At 44.5% G+C, this 22,695-nt stretch overlaps 1 protein-coding gene across 2 annotated transcripts in view; it reads left to right on the top strand.

Moving 5' to 3' along the window:
- Positions 1-22,409, top strand: part of TAMM41 (TAM41 mitochondrial translocator assembly and maintenance homolog) — a 76,436-nt gene extending 54,027 nt beyond the window's left edge. For both annotated transcript variants that reach the window (XM_022562847.2, XM_022562842.2), the window contains one exon: positions 1,154-22,409. In XM_022562847.2, coding sequence (XP_022418555.1) covers positions 1,154-1,230 — 77 coding nt within the window. In that variant the 3' untranslated portion in view covers positions 1,231-22,409. The remainder of the gene's footprint in view (positions 1-1,153) is intronic.
- The last annotated feature ends 286 nt before the right edge of the window (positions 22,410-22,695 follow it).

Here is a 22,695-nt window from a genome sequence, read left to right as displayed (position 1 = left end):
CAGGTAACATGATCAGGTATTTTTGAGAGCGCTTGCACGCCAGTGCTCAGAGCCTCCGGAACCAGTCCTGTTATACCTGGTGAGCGGTGCCCACACTACGTGTCACACCTGCAGCGCAGATCACGGTCTGGATCCCAGGGTGGAAAAGACTGTTCGGATCTTTGGGCCACACCCTGAAACACAGACTGAATGATCTCATCCTCAGCACAAAGAAGGTCAAGCCCGTAACACCGTCTGCAAATGGGATCCTGTGAGTCCTGACGGACCCCAGCACCCCGCTTAGTCCATGCCGTTGGACTTCTTTCCCGTAAACTCCCCCGAGAGCCTCTCCTCTGGTTTCATCAGGCACTTGTGACTCAGTAGATGGGGTGCTGGAAGGGCAGGTGTCTGAACAAGGTGCATCTGTTCCATCACTGCAGGTGTTTACTGAGCACCTGCTGTGTGCCGGGTGCTGCACTAAGTGATGGGGAACCCGGGATGAATAGGACAAGGTCCCTGTCCTCAAGGAGCTCCCGGTGTAGGCAGAGGGACAGGAGAGCACTGTGCAGTGTGGTGAGTGCTGAGCTGGGCGTCAGCACAGGCACCGTGGGACCAGGAGGAACAGTGGCTGAATCGGCTGGGGAGCCCGGTGCTTCCAGGGGAACAATCTGAACGGGATCGCGGCGTCTACCAGGCAGGGTGTGGTGGGAACGCCCTTCACCGCGGGCAAACTGGCGTCACACGCAGGGACATGGCAGCAGTGCACTGGGGGTGGTTGGGAGGCATCGGGGGCTAGAAGGGGGGCCAAGGACGCTCACTTACATACGGCGTCTTGTCTTTGCCTTCCTTTCTCCTCCTTTTTCAAAGAGCTGCTAAATTCAGAGGTTGCAGCATGCTCCTATCTGAAAGGACTCCCTTACCCCAGAAGCTTGGGTGCCTTTGGCATCCATATCACTGCTTCAGCAGATGCGGAAATCAGTCTTTTCCCTCCCGTTGATCACGATGGCCCCAGGGTCTCCTGGACCCTGTCAGGCCCCCAGGCTCTCCTGGAACCCCAGTCAGCCCATCGCTGTTCTACTCCAAAGATGAGTCTGATCCGAATACCACAGGACCTCCACTGAGCATCCACTCAGTAAGCCTCAGTGTTCTTACTCTCTCTTCTTTTCTCTTTTAGGCCTGAAGAAATCAGTGATTTATAGTTCTCTAAAACTGCATAAAATGTGGAAAGGATGGCTGAGAAAAACATCCTGATTTTGCTTGCTTTTATCTATGTTATGTGTAGCTGAATAAAATGATCCTTTTTGACAGAACAGCGTCTGTTACTCTGACCTATTTGGTTGAATTTGAAGAGGTCTTGGTTTGCATGATACTGTACTGGATTTTGGATATGTATGCGTCAGACCTTTATCCGGGGGGAACTAATACCTTTGAGGACTCAGCATGAGAAGAGTCCTCGTTACACAGCACCATCAGGGCCCTGCTTTCCTGAGAGCTTCAGCTGTGGTCTGTTTGGCAACGAGGGTTGGAGGTCTAAGTGGCGGAGCACGCTCTGTGGACCGGCAGCCCCATGCTAGGGCAGGAGCTTTGGCTCTGTCTGCCTCGGCTCCATCCGCTCACTCGGTTTTCTCCAGTGAGAGCTCCAGTCAGCATCTTCCTGGATCTGGGTGTTTAACATTTCTCCTTGTTCTCCATGAGGGTGTGTGGCATTGACTCAAGTGAGGAACCTGCAACAGACCGGTGCAGAGCTTTCCCATGTAACAGGAGCATTTGGGGAGCAGGAAACGACAAAGGAGTCCTCAGCTCAAAGAGCTGGAAAGTCAGAGGTTGGTGGGCTTCAGAGTTGGATTGATTTAGGGGGTTAACAGACCAATTTCTGTCCTTTCTCCATCCTTTGCCACATTGACATCACACTAAGGCCAGCTCTCCTCTTAACTCTGAGACCCCTGACAACAGCCTCAAGGGCTGTGTGCACCCCCATCTTCATCCGGGGAGACAGGGGGAGTTCCTTTCAGAAGCCCTCTTAGAAGAGCAACAGAACTGCAGCAGTTCCCAGCAAGCCTCTGTCTGGATTCCTGGGCCCTAATGGGTAACTTGCCCATCACTGCACCAGGAATGGCCAGGGGGAGCCAGGCCAAGGAGGTTGGACCTGAGCCTGCCTCCCCTCCAGCTCATGGGCTGCAGGACGAGCTGACAGATGGATGGAAATGGGGGGATGGGGGGGAAGCAGCGTCTGTTCCCTCGCCTGGCACATCGTCTCTTCAGTCCAAGCTCAGGTTTTGTCTTTCTTTTCTCAGATTGTCTCTACCTCACCCTGTTTCCATTGCCCAGTGCTCTAGTGCAGACCCTTAGGTTCTTTTGAAAATTTGAACAATAGTTTTCTACTAATTTTTTCTACCTTTGGGTTCAGCTCATTCCAACCCAAAAGAGCTCAGGCTTAAGATATGACCAAACTGGGTTGAATCTTCGCTCCACTGCTGACTAGCTTTGTGACTTTGGGCAAGTTATTTAGTGTCTCTGAAGAGTTTTACCATCTCTGAAAAGGGAATAACAGTACAGACCTCCCTGGGCTGTAGTGAAGGTCCTGCAAGCCAAGTGTCCTATGTACTAGGACACTGCCTGGTAGCATTCAGTAAATGTCACTTCTGTCATTACTTTCTATTATTGTTTTTGTTACTGTTTTCTTCTGCAAGTGTTTTTGTTTTATTGGGTCAGGTTCTTCCTCAAGAAGCTAAAATGATTCCCCACTGCTTATGGGATAAAATAAGTATTTCTCATCAGCCTTGGTCAGTTCAGGCTGCCATGACAGATACCACACATTGGTTGGCTTATAAACAGCAGAAATTGATTTTTCACAGTTCTGGGGCCTGGAAGTCTGAGACCAGGGTTGCTGATATGGTCGGTTTCTGGTGAGAGCTTCTTCCTAGTTGCAGAGGCCTGTTTTCCCAGTGTCTTCTCTCACAGTGGAGCCAGCAGACCCAAAGCAAGGTCTCATGTTTCTTCTTATAAGGATACTAATCCCATTCATGAGGGTTCCACCCTCATGACCATGTTACCTGCCAAAGGCCCCACCTCTGAACATCATCACGTTGGGGGTGGGGGTGGTGAGAGAATTCTGAGGGAACACAAACATTCAATCCATAACAAGATTATTCAAGACCTATAAGCTGCAAAGTTGGTTCAAGATGGTGGAGTAGAAGAACGTGTGCTCACTCCCTCTTGTGTGAGCACTGGAATGACAACTAACTGCTGAACAGTCATCTATAGGAAGACACTGGAACTCACCAAAAAAGATACCCCACACGCAAAGACAAAGGAGAACCGCAGTGAGACGGTAGGAGGGGCGCAATCACAATAAAATCAAATCCCATAACCGCTGGGTGGGTGACTCACAGACTGGAGAACACTTATACCACAGAAGTCCACCCACTGGAGTGAAGGTTCTGAGCCCCACGTCAGGCTCCCCAACCTGGGGATCTGGCAACAGGAGGAGAAATTCCCAGAGAATCAGACTGCGAAGGCTAGCGGGATTTGATTGCAGGATTTCAGCAGGACTGGGGGAAACAGAGACTCCACTCTTGGAGGGCACACACAAAGTAGTGTGTGCATCGGGACCCAGGGGAAGGAGCAGTGACACCATAGGAGCCTGAACCAACCTACCAGCTACTGTTGAAGGGTCTCCTGCAGAGGCCGGGGTTGGCTGTGGCTCACTATGGGGACAAGGACACTGGCAGCAGGAGCTCTGGGAAGTACTCATTGGCGTGAGCCCTGCAGGACTTGAGTCTGCCATTAACCCCACCAAAGAGCCTGTAGCTTCCAGTGCTGAGTCACCTCAGGCCAAACAACCAACAGGGAGGGAATGCAGCCCCACCCATCAGCAGACAAGTGGATTAAAGTTTTACTGAGCTCTGGCCACCACCAGTCCCTCCCATCAGGAAGCTTGCACAAGCCTCTTAGATAGTCTCATCCACCAGAGGGCAGATCACAAAAGCAAGAAGACCCAGAATCCTGCAGCCTGTGGAACAAAAACCACATTCACAGAAAGACAGACAAAATGAAAAGGCGGAGGATTATGTACCAGATGAAGGAACAAGATAAAACCCCAGAGAAACAACTAAATGAAGTGGAGCTAGGAAACCTTCCAGAAAAAGAATTCAGAATAATGATAGTGAAGATGATCCAGGCCCTTGGAAAAAGAATGGAGGCAAAGATTGAGAAGATGCAAGAAATGTTTAACAAAGACCTGGAAGAATTACAGAACAAACACCTAGAAGAATTAAAGAACAAACAAACAGAGATAAACAATACAATAACTGAAATGAAAAATACACTAGAAGGGATCAATAGCAGAATAACTGAGGCAAAAGAACAGATAAGTGACTTGGAAGACAGGATGGTGGAATTCAGTGCCACGGAACAGAATAAAGAAAAAAGAATGAAAAGAAATGAAGACAACCTAAGAGACCTTGGGGACAGCATTTAACGCACCAACATTCGCATTATTGGGGTCCCAGAAGGAGAAGAGAGAGAGAAAGGACCTGAGAAAATATTTGAAGAGATTATAATCAAAAACTTCCCTAACATGGGAAAGGAAATAGCCACCCAAGTCCAGGAAATGCAGAGAGTCCCAGGCAGGATGAACCCAAGGAGAAACACGCCAGGACACATAGTAATCAAATTGACAAAGAAAAATTAGTAAAAGCAACAAGGGAAAAATGACAGATAACATACATGGGAACTCCCATAAGGTTAACAGCTGTTTTCTCAGCAGAAACTCTACAAGCCAGAAGGGAGTGGCATGATATATTTAAAGTGATGAAAGGGAAGAACCTAGAACCAAGATTACTGTACCTGGCAAGGATATCATTCAGATTTGACGGAGAAGTCAAAAGCTTTACAGATAAGCAAAAGCTAAGAGAATTCAGCACCACCAAACCAGCTGTACAACAAATGCTAAAGGAACCTCTCTAAGTGGGAAACAGAAGAGAAGAAAAGGACCTACACAAACAAACTCAAAACAATTAGAAAATGGTAATAAGAACATACATATCAATAATTACCTTAAACGTGAATGGATTAAATGCTCCAACTAAAAGACACAGGCTCACTGAATGGATACAAAAACAATACCCATATATATGCTGTCTACAAGAGACCCACTTCAGACCTAGGGATACATACAGACTGAAAGTGAGTGGATGGAAAAAGATATTCCATGCAAATGGAAATCAAAAGAAAGCTGGAGTAGCAATACTCCTGTCAGATAAAATAGATGTTAAAATAAAGAATGTTACAAGAGACAAGGAAGAACACTACATAATGATCAAGGGATCAATCCAAGAAGAAGATATAACAATTATAAATATATATGCACGCAACATAGGAAAACCTCAATACATAAGGCAAATGCCAACAGCTATAAAAGAAGAAATCGACAGTAACACAATAATACTGGGGGACTTTAACACCTCACTTACACCAATGGACAGATGATCCAGACAGAAAATAAATAAGGAAACACAAGCTTTAAATGACACAATAGACCAGATAGATTTAATTGATATTTATAGGACATTCCATCCAAAAACATCAGATTACACTTCCTTCTCAAGTGCACACGGAACATTCTCCAGGATAGATCACATCTTGGGTCACAAAACAAGCCTCGGTAAATTTAAGAAAATTGAATTCATATCAAGAATCTTTTCTGACCACAATGCTATGAGATAAGAAATAAATTACAGGGGAAAAAAATGTAATAACACAAATACATGGAGGCTAAACTATATACTACTGAATAACCAAGAGATCACTGAAGAAATCAAAGAGGAAATCAAAAAATACCTCAAGACAAATGACAACGAAAACATGATGATCCAAAACCTGTGGGATGCAGCAAAAGCAGTTCTAAGAGGGAAGTTTATAGCATTACAGTGCTACCTCAAGAAAAAGAAAAATCTCAAATAAACAATCTAACCTTACACCTAAAGGAACTAGAGAAAGAAGAACAAACAAAACCCAGAGTTAGTAGAAGGAAAGAAATCATAAAGATCAGAGCAGAAATAAATGAAATAGAAACAAAGAAAAAAATAGCAAAGATCAATTTGCTGGTTCTTTGAGAAGATATACAAAACTGATAAACCTTTAGCCAGACTCATCAAGTGAAAAGAGAGAGAGGACTCAAATCAATAAAATTAGAAATGAAAAAGGAGAAGTTACAATGGACACCAGAGAAATAGAAAGCCTCCTAAGAGACTACTACAAGCAACTCTATGCAAATAAAATGGGCAACCTGGAAGAAACGGACAAATTATTAGAAAGGTATAACCTTCCAAGACTGAACCAGGAAGAAACAGAAAATCTGAACAGACCAGTCACAAGTAATGAAATTGAAACTGTGATTAAAAACCTTCCAAGAAACAAAAGTCCAGGACCAGATGGCTTCACAGGTGAGTTCTATCAAACATTTACAGAAGAGCTAACACCCATCCTTCTCAAACTCTTCCAAAAAATTGCAGAGGAAGGAACACTCCCAAACTCATTCTACAAGGCCACCATCACCCTGATACCAAAATCAGACAAAGGTACTACAAAAAAAATTACAGACCGATACCACTGATGAATATAGATGCAAAAATCCTCAACAAAATACTAGCAAACAGAATCCAACAACACATTAAAAGGATCATACACCATGATCAAGTGGGATTTATCCCAGGGATGCAAGGATTCTTCAATATACGCAAATCCGTCAACGGATACGCCATACTAACGATTTGAAGAATAAAAACCATACGATCATCTCAATAGATGCAGAAAAAGCTTTTGAGAAAATTTAATACCCATTTATGATAAAAACTCTCCGGAAAGTGGGCATAGAGGGAACCTACCTCAACATAATAAAGGCCATATATGACAAACCCACAGCAAACATCATTCTGAATGGTGAAAAACTGAAAGCATTTCCTCTAAGATCAGGAACAAGACAAGGATGTCCACTCTCACCACTCTTATTCTACATAGTTTTGGAAGTCCTAGCCAGCGGCAATCAGAGTTTAAAAAGAAATAAAAGGAATACAAATTGGAAAAGAAGAAGTAAAACTGTCACTGTTTGCAGATGACATGAGACTATACATAGAGAATCCTAAAGATGCCACCAGAAAACTACTAGAGCTAATCAGTGAATTTGGTAAAGTTGCAGGATACAAAATTAATGCACAGAAATCTCTTGCATTCCTAGGGACTTCCCTGGAAGTGGCGCAGTGTTTAAGAATCCGCCTGCCAATGCAGGGGACATGGGTTCGATCCCTGGTCCGGGAAGATCCCACGTGCCTCGGAGCAACTAAGCCCGTGTGCCACAACTACTGAGCCTGCATTCTAGAGCCTGAGTGCCACAACTACTGAGCCTGCGTTCTAGAGCCCGCGTGCCACAACTACTGATCCTGCGTTCTAGAGCCCGTGTGCCACAACTACTGAAGCCTGCACACCTAGAGCCTGTGCTCCGCAACAAGAGAAGCCACCGCAATGAGAAGCACACGCACCACAACAAAGAGTAGCCCCACTCGCTGCAACTAGAGAAAGCCTGCACACAGCAACGAAGACCCAACACAGCCAAAACTAAATAAATAAATTTATTTTAAAAAAAGAAATAAAATAAATCTCTTGCATTCCTATACACTAACAATGAAAGATCAGAAAGAGAAATTAAGGAAACAATCCCATTCACCATTGCAACAAAAAGAATAAAATATCCAGGAATAAACCTACCTAAGGAGGTACTGTACTCAGAAAACTGTAAGACACTTATGAAAGAAATCAAAGATGGCACAAACAGATGGAGAGATATACCATGTTCTTGGATTGGAAGAATCAATGTTTTGACTGTACTCCCCAAAGCAATCTGCAGATTCAATGCAATCCCTATCAAATTACCAATGGCGTTTTTTACAGAACTAGAACAAAAAATCTTAAAATTTGTATGGAGACAGAAAAGACCCCAAATAGCCATAGCAGTCTTGAGGGAAAAAAATGAAGCTGGAGGAATCAGACTCCCTGACTTCAGACTATACTACAAAGCTACAGTAATCAAGACAATATGGTACTGGCACAAAAACAGAAATATAGATCAATGGAACAGGACAGAAAGGCCAGAGATGAACCCCCACACCTATGGTCAACTAATATATGACAAAGGAAGCAAGGATATACAATGGAGAAAAGACAGTGTGTTCAATAAGTGGTGCTGGGAAAACTGGACAACTACATGTAAAAGAATGAAATTAGAACACTCCCTAACAGCATACACAAAAATAAACTCAAAATGGATTGAAGACCTAAATGTAAGACCGGACAGTATAAAACTCTTAGAGGAAAACATAGGAAGAACAGTTTGACATAAATCACAGCAAGATCTTTTTTGACCCACCTCCTAGAGTAATGGAAATAAAGTCAAAAATAAACAAATAGGACCTAATGAAACTTAAAAGCTTCTGCACAGCAAAGGAAACTATAAACAAGACAAAAAGACAACCCTCAGAATGGGAGAAGATATTTACAAACAAATCAACAGACAAAGGATTAATCTCCAAAATATATAAACAGCTCATGCAGCTCAATATTAAAAAAACAACCCAATCCAAAAATGGTCAGAAGACCTAAATAGACATTTCTCCAAAGAAGACATACAGATGGCCAAGAGGCACATGAAAACTGCTCAACATCACTAATTATTAGAGAAATGCAAATCAAAACTACGAGGTATCACTTCACACCAGTCAGAATGGCCATCATCAGAAAATGTACAAACAGCAAATGCTGGAGAAGGTGTGGAGAAAAGGGAACCCTCTTGCACTGTTGGTGGGAATGTAAATTGATACAGCCACTATGGAAAACAGTATGGAGCTTCCTTAAAAAACTAAAAATAAAATTACTATATGACCCAGCAATCCCACTACTGGCCATATACCCAGAGCAAACCATAAGTCAAAAAGACACATGCACCCCAATGTTCATTGCAGCACTATTTACAATAGCCAGGTCATGGAAGCAACCTAAATACCCATCAACATACGAATGGATAAAGAAGATGTGGTACATATATACAGTGGAATATTACCAACCATAAAAAGGAATGAAGTTGTGTCATTTGTAGAGACATGGCTGGACCTAGAGACTGTCATGTAGAGTGAAGTAAGTCAGAGAAAAACAAATATCGTATATTAATGCATACATGTGGAATCTAGAAAAATGGTACACATGAACTGGTTTGCAAGGCAGTAATAGAGGTACAGATGTAGAGAACAAACGTATGGACACTAAGGGGGGAAAGCAGGGGTGCGGGCCTGGGGGGAGTGGGATGAATTTGGAGTTTGGGATTGACATATATACAGTAATACGTATAAAATAGATAACTAATAAGAACCTGCTGTATTAAAAAATAATAAAATAAAATTTTTTTCAGAAGCCCTATAAACTGGCTTTATTTTAACTTTAACTTGTCCCCCCTGTATCTAATATAGCCTTTTATGTCCCCAACTAGTTGAGACAGTAAATACTCAGAAGAGCACAGAATATCAGGGTAATTTTCCAGTGTGGGGATACCTGAGGCCACAAGAGAGAAAATGACAGCCGAGGGTCAGAATGCACATGAGCATTGTGGCTGAGGCTTGACGCAGGCCTGCAAACTCCCTGGTCTGGTGCCTTTTCCTACACACCCTGTAGCTTTCATAATTGATGAATGCTTGAGTCTCTGTGTTCCACTTCTCCTAGATGTATTCTTATCTTCCTTTTCCTCAATGCATTTTGAAGTATAGATATCTAAGTTGGGAGTCATCAAACAGGTATATAAGGATGAGGGCTGAGACTTCCTCTGAGGAAAAAGGAATTCTATGGCAGGAAGTAGCTCTTCTCGAACTCCAGGACCCAAAAAATAAACGTACTTGAGAGTCAGACTTCCTTCCAGCCATGTTCTTGGGCAAGTTATTTAACCTTTCTGAGCTTCAGTTTCTGTGCTGTGAGGTAGGTACACTCATACCTCCCTGGCAGGGCTGGTATTAGAATTAAATGAGGAAACATATGTTCAGCACCTAGCATGGTTCTTGGCACATGATAATAGTTCATGTTTCTACAAGTCACTCTACTATTCAATTCAGATGGTGAGTTTGGATAGCTAGGGATAGCCTGCATATATCCGTCAGGAAAAGAGAAACAGTCCTGGGTATATCAAACAGAGGGGATTTTATCAAGGGAATTAGTTACAAAAGGGAGAAGGAGGAAGGGATGACTCCCAAGGATCAGGAAGCAGCTAACATCCTGGGGCTGCAATCTCCAAGCTGACCTGCTTGCTGTGATCCAGAGATGCTGCCTGTGGTGGTTTCAAAATATGTTTGCAAATTCTTTGACCGTCTTCCCATCAGTAGGTGGACTCTTAATTCTCCTTCCCTGAATGTGGGCTGGCCTCAGTGACTTGTTTCTAACAGATAGAATGCAGCAAATGAGATAACCTGGCTTACAAGATGAGATCCTAAAATGTGGCACACCTTCCCCTTGGCTCTCAGGACACTCGCTCTTAGAGCCCAGCCGCCATGTTGTAAGGAAGCCCAGGCCACACAGAAAGGACGTATAACTGCTCTGGCCTACAGCACCAGCCGCCAGGCAAGTGAGTGAGTGGCCGCGGCCAAGCATGAGACCCCAAGCCAGGACCACCAGTCAAGCTCCCAGAACTCTGAGGGGGAATCACAAAATGATTATTGTTAGAAGTTGCTAAGTTTGGGGGAGGCTTGTTTTGCAGCATTGGATAATCGGCCCAATGCCCCTGCCACTGCGGGAGCTGCTAAAGTGGTCTCACCCCTGCCCAGAGGCCACAGGGGACCACGAATATTGGAGGCAAACCGGGGAACTTCGCTCTTCCCTCACCCTCCGACCTCCTGCCACCGTCTCCAACTGGCAAAACCTGATAGGAAGTCACCAGGTAAGAAAGCCTGAGAAAGGTAGTTTACATTCCAGAGTGGAGTGTAAAGAATAGGCGTGTGTCTGGGTCCTACCAGATAAAAACTGCCACGTCCACTCCAGTGACAGGGCATCCGTGCACACCATTTAATCCATATGTGACCTTCCCACGGTAACAGCAGCACCCCCAGCTCCACCGACACCAGGGACTATCCTTGGTACAAAAGAAAATGCTCTTGCTTTCTGGCAGAAAAGAACATTATATCCGTCTCTGGGTGATGCTAATTCCTCTTGCAATCACAGTCTCACCTGACTGTCGTGTAACCTAGAAACTAACCTGTGAAGTTCACCACCGCTTCTTACAGAAAATAATAGAGGAGAATAAAGGGGGTTAAAAATACATACGAGGGCTTCCCTGGTGGTGCAGTGGTTGAGAGTCCGCCTGCTGATGCAGGGGACACGGGGTCGTGCCCCGGTCTGGGAGAATCCCACATGCTGCGGAGCGGCTGGGTCCGTGAGCCATGGCCGCTGGACCTGCGCGTCCGGAGCCTGTGCTCCACAGCGGGAGAGGCCACAACAGTGAGAGGCCCGCGTACCGCAAAAAAAAACAACAAAAAACATATGAGCCAGTCAGTGAGTGAGTGTGTGTACTACACGTTATCAAGCAAGGAAGAAAATACACCCATCTAATTTTTCTGAACTGGTCAGGGTGTCACAGCAGACACGCCCAGCATCTTTCTTTCATCACCTGTTCCGTGTTTCTACTGTCCTACTGGGGTGACCCAATCTTCCCTCCTGCAGGACCTGCATCCTTAGTGGTCCTGTCTTTATTGGGTCGTTCTAGTCTTTTATTAACTTTCACTGTTGAACATGTTCCAAGTTTTGCATGTTGAGTAGTGAGAATTTGATAATGCTTACTGTGCTAAAGACTGTTTCTTGCATTAACTCATTTACCCTCACTGCAATCCTATAAGGTCGGTACTATTACTATCCTACAAATGAGGAAACTGAGGCTCAGAGAGGTTAAATAATTTACCCAACGTCACACAGCTAGTTAAGCGGTAGAGCCAAGATCCACACACACGTTTGAATAGTCTGCATCCAGTCTAGGCGCCCGTAACCACTGTGCTTATCCACAGCTGGGCACACAGAAGGTACACGGTCAACGGTAGCTGTTATCATTCATGTTGCTTCCATTTGACTAATACTTGACTTTTGGGGAAGCTTTTACTCTCTGCCCTATAAAAATGACTAGTTAACTAAATAAAGCCTAAATAAAGAAATCTCCCTGATATCTGGCTAGAATTCCTTAAAACACTCTGAGAATTCACAACTGTCTAATGCAAAGCCTGATTCCCAAAGCAGCGTCCTCTAGAATTGAGTCATGGCTTCTGGTCATAACATGTCTCTTTCTCAGCCGGGCAACCTTGGAAAAAGTTTGGGACTTGGTGACCCAAGACTCATGAGCAAATCCCAGGTGAGCTCTGCCCCAGAGCAGCCGGGAGACATTGGGCCTCCCTGAGGGAGGCGATGGCTGAGCTTGCTCATGTGGTTGCAGCAGGAGCAGTCTTTGGGGGATGGGAGAAAAAATGGCAAGGGTACAAGTACAAGGCAGTGCGGCACTGGAGGGCTGCCCCTGCACACTGCGTGTGCCCACACGATCCCCAGGTGAGCGTCGGGAGAGCCGCGTGTTGAGAGGCCTTCTATACTCTGTCACGTGAGCAGAACTCCTTACAATTAAGAGGTAATCCTGTCGTTCCTAAGGTGTCTCCACGGCCAGTCCTGGGTTGCAGCTCCAGCTGAATCATGGATTCCTGCTCCACTGAGGTACTGTGTGGCCCCGTGTCTCCCCGCTGAGCCCTGCCCTCCAGGACCCCCCCTAACTACCAAAACACCCTCAGTGAACAGAAAGAAGCAGGAGTGTGAATTTGATCAGACTCACTGTATCTGACTAAGAGAAGATGCTCGTCGACCCAGGCACTCTGTGTGGTCCTGACCAAAAAGTTCCCGAGCTCATCTAACCCACAGAAGTGCCCACTGGCAACCTGTGCTGAGGAGCAAGTGGGTCCAGTGGCACAGGTACCAGTGAGTGTGCAAGTCCTTTAAATTAATGGAGGATGGAACGGAACAGGGAAATGACCCAACAGTTGCCAAAGGCCTGTGAACACCAGGGGTCATACATAAACCGCTTCCTTTAATCCTTACCCTGCTTCAACAGCATCCATATGATTCCTGTTTTTTTTTTTTTACAACCAAGGAAACTCAGGGTTAAAGAGGTTCCATAGCGGGCCCACCACCCCACAGCTAGTACGTGGCAAGGCTGGGGTTTGCATTTGGGTCTGTCCGACTCAGAAGTTCACTTGCTGTTCAGCATCACACCCCACTTTGGCCCTTGCCTGCAAGAGGTGGGTAATTCTCTCCAAGTTCATCCAGATGATCTCTCCTGTGATTATTTTCAGCCATCACTAGCCTTGGGACTAAAGTCATCTGGTTTAGTTTCTCCTACACTATTTCTATTTCTTCTGAGATCAAGTGGAATGATAAAAACATTCCTTCCTAGAATGAGCTCCTTCTGGAGAGATGATGCATGAAATATCAGACTCGCTGGGGAGCCTAGAGACCGTTTACCCTCCCTCACTGTCCCGGTGGGATAAGGAGGTCCCAGACAGGTTGCAACTTCCAAGGCCACATGTATTTGCTGACAGCCTGGACTAAAACATGCAGCTTTTACATCCCACTTAATCCCCCTTTTACTTCAGCCTGCTCTTCTACCCACCCAGCAGGTAGGTCAATTGTAACAGCACCTAGGGTTTCAGTAGCTTTTATGAGATCAAGAAGAACAAAATCTCCAGGCTCATATTCTTTTCAGAAATTACAGGACACCCCACCTAAATGTAGCTCCTAACTCTAACTTGAGTTTCATTACCCTCAACCCCTTCCTATATGACTGACCAACTATAATGTTTGGGCTACAGACAAAAGAAAGTCTTTCCCTGGAATTCCAGGTTACCATGGGTTACATGGAAGTATTATACATCAGGGACTGTAGCAGGTGGAAAAGCAGGAAAAGGCTAAAGGCTCTCAAGAGAATTGAATTCAACTGGTAGTAATTCAATGTTGCTTAGCGATGTGGGGCTGGGGGGAGATGGGATCCTGCCCTCCGTAAGATTAGCAAGTAGGGAGGACAGAGTTCATCCTCATATCATAATACAAGATGAGAAGGGATCAATGCCATGAAGAGAAGTTCATGGATTAATTGACTTAGTACTTAATAAATGCTAACTACATGTCAACTGGAGCACTGATAATGAATAAGACATTGTCCCAACTCTAAGGATCTTACAATGCAGAAAAGTAGTCAGGTCAGTAAATTGTGAATTATGTTTGTCTGATAAATGCTGAATTATAGGGGTCACTATAGGCTGCTATGAAGATACATAAAAGTAAAGGCAAGTATTGTTTGAGCCCTCCCAGTGTGTCAGGTGCTATTCTCAGCATTCTCTCTGTATTTATTCATTTAATCCTCCCCACAGCCTTATGTAATAGGGACTCTTATTATCCCCTATTTTATGCCTGAGGAAATGGAGGCCCAGGGAAGCTATACCCTGCACACTGTTTCACAGCTCGTAGATGACAGCCAGGATTCAAAACTGGGGCGTCGGGTTCCAGAGCCCTTCCTTTTAGCCTCTTAGCTAAACCATCTTCCCATCACTTAGTGATCGCCTAGTCTGAAGGAAGGAGCAAGTGATGCCCAGCCTAGTACTTTAAGAACAAGTACGATTTACCCAGAAGAGGAGGAACAGTATCGCACACATGGGGATAAAAGCCCTGAGTGAAGTCATCACCGTGCATTTAGGGAACTAAAGTTAGAGCAAGAGCAATAAAATGCCGGGCTGATACCGTACAGAAGTGAGGCTGGAGAGATGACTGAAGCCAGATCATGAAAGGTCTTACAAGGCCTGTTAGTGTATTAATCCTTACCCCCAGAGCAATGAAGAGCCAGCAGGGATTTTGAGCTGGAGAGTAGAAAACGATTTTCATTTTATGGAAATGATTATGGCCTCAACATGGAGAATGGATTTGAAGGGACAGGACTCTGATCATCCAGTGGAGAGACAGTGGTGGTCTAGGGCACAATCACCAAGAATGGACCCAGAGAGACAACTTCAACTGATGTTTAGGAAGCAGTCTCAGTACAGCTTGATGGTTGAACATGGAGAAGGTGGCGTCAAGGTTCTGGCTGGGGCAACCAGGAGGATGGGGTGCTGTCTCCCAAGTCAGGGGTCCAGGACGAGGAGCAGATTTTGGGGTGATGAGGACGGTGATAAATTCAGGTTCTGGCATGCTGAGTTCGGAAGGAAAACCAGGAGAACAAGGCATCAAGTCATACAGGGGATAGTGAGGAAGTGTTAACTTGTATTCCTGTTCCCCTGAATGATCAGTGTTTCCTCCTTGGAGTGCCTGCCCTACGGGAGGATTAATTTTCTTTCCCCATAGATATCAGATTTAGCCTTATGACTTGTTTTGACCAATGAAGTGAGAATGGAAGAGACACATGTCACTTCTGGACAGAAACTTAAGGTGTCAGCCCAGAGTCTATCCTGTCTTGTTTCCCCCTGCCATAGGACTGGCAGTGTTCCAGGGAGAGGCAACGCCAACAGTCTGGTTCGCAGAGTGAAGAAAACGTGGAGCAGAGCCACAGCTGACCCACGATGCACTCTTAGCATGAGTGGAAAACAAACATTTGTGGTTGTAGCCTCTGAGATTTGGGAAATACTTGTTACTGCAACATAACCTAGCCTATCCTGACTGACTAAGTGGGAAAGGTCACATTCAATTGGGAGGGTCAAAAAAGCTGAACCCTTACCTCACACCATACCAAAATTAACTCAAATGGATCAAAGCCTAAGTGTAACAGCTAAAAATATATAACTCTTAGAAGAAAACATGAGTAAATCATAACTTTGAAGTAGTCAACGGTTTCTTAGAACACCAAAAGCGCAAGCAACAAAAGAAAAAAATATACTAGACATCATCAAAATTTTAAACTTTTGTGCTTCAACGGACACCATAAAGAAAGTGAAAAGACAGCCCACAGAATGGGAGAAAATATTTGCAAATCATATATTGGAGAAGGTCCTTGTACCTAGGATATATAAAGAACTATTTAATTCAATAATAAGAAGACAACCATATTTTAAAATGGGCAAAGGATCTGAATAGACATTTTTCCAAAGAAGATAAACAGCCAATAAGCACATGAAAAGATGCTCGACATCATTAGTCATCAGGAAAATGCAAATCAAACCACAATGAGCTACCACTTTACACCCACTAGGGTGGCCCTAATCAAAAAAACAGAAAATGGCAAGCATTGGTGAAGATGTGGAGAATCAGAGCCCTCAGCCACTGCTTGTGGGAATTGAGGGAGGGTGCAGCTGTTGTGGAAAACCATCTTGCACTTCCTCAAATGGTTAAACAGTTACCACATCATCCAACAACCCCACTTTAAGCTACACACCCAAGAGAAATGATCACAGATGCCCAAACAAAAACGTGTATGTAAATACTCACAGCACCGTGATCCACACTAGCCAAGAAGTGGAAACATCCCAGTGTCCATGATGATGAATGGATGAAGAAAATGTGGTATACCCCTTACAACGGAATATTATTCAGCAATAGGAAAGAATGAAGTGCTGACACATGCTGCAGTGTGGGATGCCCCTTGAGCACATTACACTCAGCGAAAGAAGCCACACGCAAAAGACCCCATATTGTATGACTCAGTGTCTATTGAATACCCAGAATAGACCAATGTATAGAGAAGGTAGGTGAGTGGTTACCTGAGGCCGGAGGTGGGTAATGGAGGGGGCTTGGGAATGACAGCTAAGAGATGAGGGGTTTCTTTTTGGGTTATTGAAAATGTTCTAAAACTGACCGTAGTTACGGTTGCACAGCTCTGTGGATACACTAAGAACCATTGAATTGTACTTAAATTCAGTGGTTTAAGTATATTAAACAGTGAATTGTATGGTATGTGAATTATATCTCAATAAAGCTTTTAAAAATAAGCAGAAGAAAGGTCTTATGGAGAAGTCCCTTGAGATGGCCTCATAGGAATGGTAGGAGTTAAGGAGTTGACAGGAAACAGCAAGTAGGGCTTTAATTTCTTTTGCCTGAGAATTTAGAGTTTAGTTTTAGGGTCTCAAACCAGGGCTGCCTCTCATCTCTAAGCCAAGCTAGACTTTAGGACACAGGGACAGCTCAGAGGAGGTCCTACTCTGTTTGGTGGCCCTCCAGTGCAATGCCAAGAAATGCCTGGGTACATTGCTTCCAGCCCTCTGCTGGAGAGTAGGACTCCTCAGCCTGCCCCAGAGCCAGTGGTGCACTTCGAAGAGCTGCTGGGACTTTTGACCTGAGTATCTACACACCTCACATGTGAGGCAGCAGTGCCAAAACGGGGGGCCCATTGTGACGTCTGATGAAATCCAGTCTTACCACAGTCGCATACTGAGTGCAAGTTTCTCAATGTCTTATAGAAATTGGAGAAGCAAGTACGATTCCTGAGACTGGAGGGACTTCTAAGAGGGAATTTGCAGTGATGACGTATTTTCCTCGTTTGCTGCAGAGATGTAGCTAATCATCCTGCAAAAGGCCCACAGACCTCCATGTCCTTGGGCAACTATGGCAGACGAAAGTCTCAGTCTGTTGATAGAGTCACTTCCCTCGAGAAGGATGATGTAGCACTGAGGATGTAACTCCTAGGGGGGTTCCCTGGGAAACAGACTCTGAGAAGGGGATCGGCCTGCAGGAGGTTTATCAGGGAGTGGTAGAGGAACAGCCCCTGGAAGAAAGCGAGGGCAGGCTGAGGGAGAAGCTGGGCTGGGATGCAGCTTCAATAGTGGCCTCCGCTGGTCCTCCAGGGAAGCTCTGGGGCCGGGTGGTCTTGCGGAGTACTCCCAGATTGGAGCACGGCAGCCAGGTCTGTGTTCCAAGGCAACAACTCTTTTCAGAACAGTTTCTTTCCTTTTCAGTTGTCTGGAACAACTCTCTTCCAGATCTTTTCAGCTATAACACCTCAGAGCCCCTGTAATATAGAACAAACATTCAAATATTGGCTGTTTATATGTTAACACTTTTTTTAAGCCCTTTTCTCTAAAGATCCCACAGACCTGTGCAGCCCAGCATGGTGGCCACTAGACACGTGGCCATAGAGCCCTTGACGTATGACTGCTCCAAAGTGAGATGTGATGTGAGTGTAGAATTTATGCCAGATTTCGAAGACCTAGCATGAAAAAAAAGAATGTAGGATGGCTCATGAATAATTTTTAATATTGATTGTATATTGTGATGATAATATTTTGGATACCTTGGCTAAATATATCATTAATAAGTGTTAATACTAATTTCACCTGTTCCTTTTTACTTTTTAAGATTTTTTTTTCTTGATATGGACCATTTTAAAAGTCTTTATTGAATTTGTTACAATATTGCTTCTGTTTTCTGTTTTGGTTTTTTGGCCATGAGGCATGTGGGATCTTAGCTCCCCGACCAGGGATTGAACCCACACCCCCTACATTGGAAGGTGAAGTCTTAACCACTGGACCGCCAGGGAAGTCCCTACTTTTTTTGTTTTAATGTGCCACTGTACAGTTTAAAATTGTGGCTCCCATGATGTCTTCCCTGGGTAGTGCTCCCCTGGACCTTTACACACAGTCTGTACCCTGGTTTCTTTCTGAAGTGCGATGAAGACTGTTCTCTCTTCATGGGATGACTGGTAAGAACTCTCTTCATTTCTTCTAGTCACCCATGCCTTGCCCATGGAAGCTCTCACAAAAGTTTGTTGAGGAGAATGATGAAGCAGGAACATCCCACTTTGTTTGACTTCCCTCTTTTAGATGTTCCTGTGCCATTGTATCAGCTTCATCACGGATGGGAAAGAAGAAAGATTGTGGGTGTGTCGAGGATGTGTAAAACAAAGAGTAGCTTCTTAGGACTTTGTGATGTCATTCAAAGAAAGCAGTTGGGGAAAGATTATACAAACACAATGGCCACTTTGTGCAGAGTCTTAACAGCTATATACATGTCTCTGAATCCTTTTTCACGGGCATTATCTAACTTAAGCCTCATAACAGTGCTGTGAGACATATATTTTTATTATTCTCATTTTGCAGGTGGGGGAACTCATCTCTCCAAACTCTGGTTTATATTACCTGCCTGGCCCTGTGGGATCTGAGGTTTTGACGCCCTGTTCCTTGGCCAATTACATATTTTTATATTGAAAACTTAATTGAAACCAAATGAGTAAGGTTCCAATATATGCTTTAGTCCAAAAACCTTGATTGAAAATTTTCATCAAATGCATTTACATTGTGATTTAAATATTTATTTAGACTTGATTCCATCCCTGGTACAGGAGATTCCATTTCAGTTTTTCTTTTGTAACTATACTCTAGTTGTTTAACATAACCTTATTATGCATCCTTCATAACTCAAAGATAATTTTAAGGTTTCCTTTTTGGGAGGACCAGATGCTGAAAGCAGTTTGGTTTTCAAATTTTGGAGCTCTTCCAGAATCCGATGCTAATCGAAGCACATAACTGTGAATTCACTGGGAGGTGACCTATTTCCAAGTCAGCAGGTCAGGGAGGGGCTTGGGTAATATTTTCATTATTTTTATTAAGAGTACAGCCACAGCCACCACAAATGTAGAGCTCTCAGTGGTTTTATTTAACTAGAACAACAAACATATGTTTCCCAGATATCTTTATTCAAGACAAAAGAAACAGATTTTCTTCCAACAAAAGAATGAAAGTTTTACAAATGTTTAACTCATTTATAAATGTAAAATACATGTATTTTTAAAATATGCAATAAGCATATTTTATGATGTTTCTATCAGAATATTTTTATGCTTTATTTATATATATATATATATATATATTTTTTTTTTTTTTTTGCGGTACGCGGGCCCCTTACCGCTGTTGCCTCTCCCGTTGCAGAGCACAGGCTCCGGACGCACAGGCTCAGCGGCCACGGCTCACGGGCCCAGCCGCTCCGTGGAACGTGGGATCCTCTCGGACCGGGGCACGAACCCGCGTCCCCCGCATCGGCAGGCGGACTCTCAACCACTGTGCCACCAGGGAAGCCCTATATATATTTTTATGTTTCCATCAGGTTTGCGTGTGAACCTTAAACTACATGATTATTTTACACGATTACGTACGTACGTACGATTTTGTAGCGAACACTCTTCTCAGTTTCTCTTTCCTTTTTACTCACAGAAGAGAAAGCGTTTCTACTTTCCAATTCCCAAATGATATTTCCACATAGTATTAACTTATCTAAAGGAAATACATATTCCTTCTATGCTTATTGCTGTTAGAAGCTTAATAATTGACTCAGAAAGTGCGTGGTTTAACGGGAAAGGTGTGACCTCTGGGGGTCGTTAGACTGGGGTTCCAATCCCAACCCTGTTGCTTGTCACCTGAGAAGCCCCAGGAGGTCATTCATCCTCTAAGAAGTTGGGTTTCCTCGTCTGGAAAATGGGGATAATGCCTACTTTGCAAGGGTTGGCATGAAGCTCAAAGTAAATGACGGTGGTAGTATTTTATCCATTGTAAAGCTGATGTATAATATCCTCTCTGATGAACTGCGGTGAAGAGGAGGCAGAGTGGTATAATGGAAAGAGCTGAGAATCTGAAGATGGAGGGGAAGGAAGGCAACATTGCTGTGCTCGCCTCCCCTTCACGTAAATTGTATCATTTTCCTACAATAACCCTGCCAGGTGGATGTTAATATTCCCATTTTGCAGTCTGTTCTTCTCACTATACCTCTTAGATTTAAGTTCAAGCTTCCATTATACCAATTACTATGTAGCCTTGGGGACCACATTTATTCTAAGTCTCAGGGTTTGTTTTTTTTCATTAATTGATTGATTAATTAATTAATTTGGCTGTGTCGGGACTTAATTGCTGCATGTGGGATATTTAGTTGTGGCATTTGGATTCTTAGTTGCGGCATGCTGACTCTTAGTTGTGGCATGCGGGATCTAGTTCCCCTACCAAGGATCGAACCCGGGCCCCCTGCCTTGGGAGTGCGGAATCCTACCCACTGGACCACCAGGGAAGTCCCGTCAGGGTTTTTTTTTTTCAATCTGTAAAACTGTAGTGATATTAATCCTGACATCACATAGTAGCACCACAACTGCTTTTTTAGAGATGCCCAAACCCTTTTTAGAGCTAGATTAACTACAAATACAAAAGTAAAAGTTCAAATGCTTACCTTTAGGATCCAGTGGGATAATGTGCTTCGTAACACGTCGCTTTCAGTAGGAGTGCAGTAAAAAGTCTGGATCTGTACTAAGATTCCTGCACCAGCACAGTGGTTTGACTTTATTTTAAGACTTCTCAGCACACACGTCTCTTAAAATTTGTAGCAGTTTACATAGTGGAAATGGGACTGCAGAACGATTATACCCTGGCCACCTTCCCGAAACAGCAATGCTGTCCTGAGAAACATAGTTGAAGGGTGAGTTGTGCACGTAGATGTCAGAAATCGCCAGGACAGCAGCAGGGAATGTGACCCTGGGGTGGCTGGTGAGCAGGGCTCCAAGGCCTGCCTCGAATGTCGGAGGTCAGCAAGAGGAACAGTGTTCTGGCTCGTGGCCTGAGCCTCAGAGGGAGAGAGGTGAGGTCCGAGGGCAGCTGTGGGAGTCAGGAGATCGCGGGCTCCACCCCCTGGGCCTGTGGAGTGTGGTCCCTTCATGGCAAGTGCCCCCCTTCTGTCCGTGGTCCAGCTAGTCCATCTGTGCTAACCCCGCCAGCTAGTCAACAGCCATCCTGGATCTCAGTGACTGCTCTTGTTGGCAGGGTGGAGGGCCTGCCTGTGTCAGTCTGGTTTGATAGAGAACTTTCCAGGTGCACATTTAAAGGGAAAGGACATCTTCTGACTCCCAGGGAAGAGAAGCAGACACCTCGCAGGGCTGGGTTTTCTAAGGTGCTGAGAGAGCTCTCCCTCACTCTATTCGTCCAGGAAGCTTTCCTGCCCGTAAATTGCATCTTCGTGGAGTCAGAACCAGGGTGCGCAAACCTGTTTCGGCCGCAGAGCACCTGGAAGCCAGCTTCCTTTGCAGAAGATGATGAAACACCTGTGCTTCTATGTCTCATACGAACCATGATTTAGCTGAGAATATGTTGATGTACTTAGCATCTAGTTGGGTCAGAAATGTTCTGCTTGATTAAACTTGCACACTGACGTGCCTCAAGCAGACTGGTTCATGAAGGAGGCGAGCCGCTGAGGCTCCAGACAGGTTTCCTCAGGATCCAGTTTCCAAGAGTCTCCAGAACATTCATTTCATTTCCAGTATTCATTTTCCAAGAGGTTTGGGTGTTCTGCTACTATTTGATGGTCGTCATGAAAGAAAAATATTGGGAGAAAAACTTAAAATTGACCAAGTACTAGTCATTAGCTTTTTTTTTTTTTAGCAAATCAAAGAGGAAAAAAATAATTATATTTGGGGGACTTTGCAGTCAGAAAGACCTGGGTTCAAATTAAGAGTATTAGCTGTGGGACGGTGGACAGGTTAGTCGGTCTCTTGGAACCTGCTTCCTCTTCTAAAATGGAGACGATACCCACTTGGCAGGATTATTCTGCAGACTAGCATTAGTGTCTGGAAAGCCCCCGGCACAGCACCTGCCCCGTGGTAGGAAGGTTAATAAACACCAGGCATTGTTAATACTCTTGGTGTGGGAACACCTCGTTTTGCCC

The sequence above is a fragment of the Delphinapterus leucas genome, chromosome 10, assembly GCF_059928025.1.
Source record: "Delphinapterus leucas isolate spDelLeu-1000000601 "Yukka" chromosome 10, BTC_Dleu_Yukka2, whole genome shotgun sequence".
Taxonomy (NCBI): domain Eukaryota; kingdom Metazoa; phylum Chordata; class Mammalia; order Artiodactyla; family Monodontidae; genus Delphinapterus; species Delphinapterus leucas.
Note: the sequence above shows the minus strand (reverse complement) of the source record. Positions and strands in the feature narration are given on the sequence as shown.